This window comes from Lolium rigidum, chromosome 4 (genome assembly GCF_022539505.1).
Source record: "Lolium rigidum isolate FL_2022 chromosome 4, APGP_CSIRO_Lrig_0.1, whole genome shotgun sequence".
NCBI classification, from domain to species: Eukaryota; Viridiplantae; Streptophyta; class Magnoliopsida; order Poales; family Poaceae; genus Lolium; species Lolium rigidum.
The window spans coordinates 169,909,941-169,915,626 of NC_061511.1; the positions used below are offsets into that span (position 1 = coordinate 169,909,941).

The following is a 5,686-nucleotide window of genomic DNA, read 5'->3' on the forward strand; positions in this document are numbered from 1 at the left end:
GTCTGATGTGTTTCGATGGAATCTCACCGAGAATGATTCATTCTCAGTAACTTCCATGTACAATGCTTTAATTCAGCCTGACATTCCGGTCGATAATAATTCTAAAATTTGGAAGATGAAGATACCGCTTAAAACGAAAGTGTTTGCATGGTACCTTCGTCGTGGGGCCATTCTCACTAAAGATAATCTTGCCAAACGTAACTGGCATGAAAGTAAAAAGTGTGTCTTCTATCATCATGACGAGACTATTAAGCACTTATTATTTCAATGTAAGTTTGCTAGGTCTATATGGTTAGCTATTCAAATAGGGTCTACCTTATACCCACCATGTAGTGTTACCAATATATTATAGTTTTTCAAATTTGAACTTTTTCGAATTTGAACAAAAAAGAACCGAAAAGAAAAAAGAAAAACAAACAAACAAACAAAAACGAAAAAGCAGAAACGGAAAAATAAAAAAGCGAAAAATGGGCCAGGCCCATACCCGACCAGGGGTGTGCGGTGCCTGGTTGGCACCGACCTGGTCGGTGTATAGGAATCCCGACCCCATCCGCGTCGCCGTCTTCCTCCGGCGAAAGGAAAGCAGATAAGACAGCGTCTCACATCGCCCAGCAAAACCCTCCTCCTCTTCTGCTAGAACCTTCCCCGCCCCATCCTCCCCTATGGCTCCCTCCCTCCTCGCCGCCGCCGCCTCGCCCTTCCTCCTCCACGGCGCTGCCGGGAGCAGAAGCGGCAGCAGCCTCGGAACGGTCGCCGCCGCCGTCCCGGGCCGCCGCGCCGCCTCCGCTCTCCGTGTGCGGGCCTCCATCAAGTGCGACCCTTCCAAGGTGACTGCCCCGCCCTCCCGCTGCCGACGGAGACGCGTCTGTTCAGATAATTTTTCACCATGGTTTATGGAGGGTAGGGTTAGTAGTTCAGAGGTCTGACTCTCCCGTGCTCGTGCTGGTTTTTTCGTTTGCCAGGTGGCGCCACAGTCCGACAGAGTGCTCGTCCGCCTCGAGCAGATCCCAGAGGTATCTCCGCTCAGAGCCAGTGTCTTTTGTTTGCTAATATTGCTTTGTCTTTTGGTTGATGCTGTTTATTTTCCCAGTTCCCACTAGGAATGCTTGTAGTACTAGATTTCTAGTCCAGCGGATCCCTCTAAGTATACACTGCATACTGTTGAACCAATGGTACCGAGATTGTAAAGGAAGGTTCTGCCAAGTGTTAATGTCTTGAGAACTGAAGTACTGAAACGCTAAATTTGGACTTCAATGACCATATTATTTTCTGTGTCTGTACCTATATATGCCCTACATATTTTTCTTGTTGCCCCACTTCTGAACTTGTTTCAGTTCAGCTAAAGCTGGACCTTGAATTGTATATCGAGGTAGCTTATTAAAAATCTATACAACCTTGTGGTGCTATGAAGAGTAGAACTTAAAACCCAGACAGAACACATTGTCGAGTGGGGATTTAAAATGAGTCCACAGAGAGCTCGTGGTAGTTAATTCTGTCTTGTCAAAAAAAAAAAAAAAAATCATGGATATAGAGGATATGACTGCGTGATTCCCTTGGGATAGGAAGACATGATAATCTAATGTTTTTGAATGCCTGTCCTTACTAGTGGTTAGTTTGACATGCAGCGGATTCCATTTCTTTGATAATACCACTAGTAAACTGTCACTGTTGTTCTTGTGATATAATGTAATTGATATTCTGATGCTATTACTAAAGTTTCCAGGAGATCATTTTCTCTGTATATGGTTGATATTTCCGACGTAACTGTCTGAACTTGCAGAAATCTGCTGGAGGAGTCCTGCTACCAAAATCTGCTGTTAAGTTCGAGAGATATTTGATGGGAGAGGTTAGTTCTGATCACTATAAGCATCTACCACAGTAACTTTATCAGGCTTTAGTCTCACAATCTTTCATTCTTTGTGCCAGATTTTGTCGGTTGGTGCTGACGTTTCTGAAGTTGAAGCTGGAAAGAAGGTGAGCAATTTATTTGTTCTTTTCTGATGGACCTCCTTTTGATGCATGCCCAAGCTTTTCATTAACAAAAGAGCACCTGATGCTTGCATGTCAAGCGAGTGTGTACTTTAAAGTACTATTCTGTGTGTTCACACATTATTTCTTGTGCTCTTCTTTTATCTGTATAATCCTCCTGAAGCACTGCTTATTTTGGATTCCAGATAGATTTTAATTAAAACTCTGACTTAGGACGTTAGAGTTCTGTATAAGTTTTTGGTTGCATGGGACACACTTCATCCACAAGAATATTCACTCCGTGTCTAGATACTGCCCTTTTGGAAGCTAATTATTTTCCACCTTTAGTGACCAAATTCAATGTAGGTAAATCTGTAAGTATGGCTTAATATCTGAAAAATGCCCTTGTGCTAACCTGCAATGTGTGACCACCACCCATGGTAGGAGTACAATATATTTCTGTTAAGACACCTTATAACATGAAAAATAGCTGCCTGAATTCCTTTATGCTCAAGGCTAGCTGAAAATGGCCTCCATATACCATTCAGATGACATATATTTTATGCGTAAGTCTAGTTCTCTCTTATTTGTTTAGTGGTGGTGCATAAATATTGTTGTAGTAACAACTAGCATGGTCAAGGTTTTGCTGTGTCATAGTGCAAGATGTGTTGTGCGTTTGCTGGAAAGAAACCAGCCTGTATTGTCATACTAACCGCCTTAAATACTGCTGCATTTGTTCAAATGTCTATCTTTTTTGAACAATTTAATGTTATACTAACTCTAATTTGTAGATATACTGTCCCTACAAAAAAGTTCCGCTATCTGCTTACATGATATTTACATGGTCTTCTGCATAAATCTAATCCACCTTTGCTTGTCTCTTGAAATCTCTACCTGTTAGTTCCTTATCTATTTCATGTTCTTGTTGCAATGCATCAACAAATAACTTGCTATTTTCTTCTATTCAAGTCATCCCATTTATATCCTTCTATAAAATCTAGCATCTGGGATTTTCTAACCTTGTTCTACGGGACTGTTGCAGGTTCTCTTCTCAGACATAAATGCTTACGAGGTAAACTAGTGGCTCTTCTGTAACTGAAATGTGTTTTGTGGATTTTGCGATGGTGACAATGCCTCCTGGTTGCTGATCTGTGACTGTTCATGGTGTTGATGCATTCCTTCAGGTTGACCTGGGCACAGAAGAGAAGCACTGCTTCTGCCGAGAGTCGGATCTCTTGGCCGTCGTCGCATGAGCCTACTCTTAAATTTTAGAGTCATGCGCATATGCTCCAAATTCCTTTGTCTCAGCCGCGCAAGCTATTTGCTAGCTCCAAGTTTGTTGTCTATCTTTTGATGATCATATGTTGAGCGACTTATCAGGTTTAGTTACAGATGTTCCTTTTCTTGCCATAAGGGCATGTTGATTAAATATTCACACCCTGGTGCCTCTTCTTCTCTAGTAGAAAGGCACATTGGAAATCGGACTTGGATTCGTATATCTGGGATGTGAATGGTTGGTTGGTGAGACGATATGCATTGTTGCTTTATTTTGCCATGAGAGCCCATGGCGTGGCTGCATCTGAACCCTTCTAGCTAGCTAGCTTAACGTGTAAATTTGCTTATGGTTCCTTGACTTGTGTAGCTATAGGTAGCCAACTCAGGAGGTTGAGAGGCATCGTCTGCACATGACCGAGTGCAGTACAGATGTGCTCTCGATCTGGTCCACGCAATGACTGAATGTTTGGTTGCTTCAGTCATTGGCTAGCTCCAGGCATAAAGATCAAATATTGCAAGTCAAATCACGCTAGCTAGCCACAGAAGACTAGAGAGCTGAGCGCCTTTTCTTGTTCGTTCTTTGTATTACGCTAGTGGAGACAAGCCTTGTACTAGAAAGCACCGGCCGAAAGCATGGCATCAGGCAGAACTCGAGTGAGCAATACTTGCTGAAAGAAAATCACCAGTTGGGATCCACGAATTTATGCCAACCCGGTCGACTTTTACAGAGAACTAATCGCTTACCGCCTTACCCCAGGAGCCATAAAGAAAAACTAGTTTCCTACAGCCAACTAAGCATCCTATGGAGGTTTGTTTTGTGACCTGAGTATCTTGAACTTCACAAGACGAAACGATCGAGCCTCTTAACTCACTCCAACACTTAGCTGCTACTGATAGGCAGGCTGCCTAGCTTCTTTGGGGTGCACATAATGTAAGGCTTTACAGCATGGGGAGGGCAAGTTTGTGTTGAATCCAGGCACATGGGCAGCCAACGGAGCCACCGGTTTACCACATGTTCTAAGTTTACTCATGAACCCCCGGCGCGCGGAAATCCATTGGCGCATGTAACCATTTGACCTTGACGGAATAGTTTAATTAAGTACACTCAACTTGTTCCATTTAATCATCAAACTGAGCTAGCCCTTGAGTTAAAGCCTGGAGATTTCGGAGGAACTAGGCATGCACATGTTTTGGGTTGATTTGATGAACTGGCTACCGATCTAGCGGGGGAATAATGATGAGAGCGCACGGGAGTTATCAATCATGTATTCCTTCATTTGCGGATCTTGAGTGTACACCGGTCAAATTGTTAGCTGATTATGTAGTATTTAGCTACCTCGTAGTTGAATTGGTTTCAAACCAATGAGGCAGGTGAGCAAAAGGTGAAATATAATTTTATTGCTGGGTTAATTAAGAAGCATGAGTAACATAATGTGGAGAAACTGGTCAATCGGGGGCATGACATATGCGTATCCGGCAAAGATCAAGCTAATATGGACAAAGGAGGGTTGGGCATAATTAATTTTCAGCATCAGAATGAAGCAATATTGATCAAGCATTTGACAAGTTCTATAACAAGAAGGATGTGCCCTGGTGAAGTTAATTTGGATATCTATTATGAGAATGGTATTCCTCATGGTAGAAATCTCCGTGGATCATATTGGTGGAGAGATTTTTTTTTTTTTGACAATTGGCACTTTATTAAACCGTAAGTTAACATCAAGCTGATGCAATTCATAAGAACTCACACGCGGCCTCTGCATAGGTAGGATGCACACGGCCATATTTTTTTTTAGATAAAGAGAATATATTAATATTAAAAGATACCAATTACATCCAGCCTCTGCAACAACGCCTCACCCTAATGGCAATACAGACGCACACAGCCAAAAAAATCAAGAAAACTAAGAAATAAAAGCCCCCCTACAGCATTCCAGACCTAGCAACAGAAATACAACCACCACCGTGACAACACCTGAAATACAGACTCTCCAAAGCGGCGCCTCCAAGAAGGGAACAGTGACCAGCACCATCGTTGCCCGACCAAAGGTCTTAGGTTTTCACCCTGAAGATAGTCCCCACTCTCAAAACAATGCTTCCAACAAGGCCATTGCCAGGCACAACCTGTTAAGACCAGACCTTGGGTTTTCATCCTGAGATGTAAGACTCTGAACTTCACTTGTGCTACCGCCCCCACATGCATACCACTGCTGCGGAGCCCGGAGCGCCAAGAAAATCCCTCAGCATCACGGCGACTCGAACCTCCTTGAGCCAGTCCACCAATCCGGCCTTCACGATATTCCTTCTTCTGTCTTCACCATGGACAAACAAGTCACCTGATGTCAACACAGAATAGAGCTTCGCGCCGCTCCCTCCGGAACCAAACGGTCGGATAAAAACATGGGTGCGCGCGACCGAATACCACCCAATTCAGCAAACTCCA

General features: G+C 43.3%; 1 protein-coding gene across 1 annotated transcript; it reads left to right on the forward strand.

Moving 5' to 3' along the window:
• Window positions 1-656: 656 nt before the first annotated feature.
• On the forward strand, window positions 657-3,515 carry LOC124706297 (10 kDa chaperonin 1, chloroplastic-like; the record flags this gene model as incomplete). The annotated part of the gene is given in 6 exon segments (XM_047237951.1): window positions 657-827; window positions 963-1,013; window positions 1,781-1,846; window positions 1,927-1,974; window positions 3,011-3,040; window positions 3,153-3,515. Coding segments are annotated over 6 exon segments (429 nt in total). The 3' UTR covers window positions 3,222-3,515.
• Window positions 3,516-5,686: the final 2,171 nt, after the last annotated feature.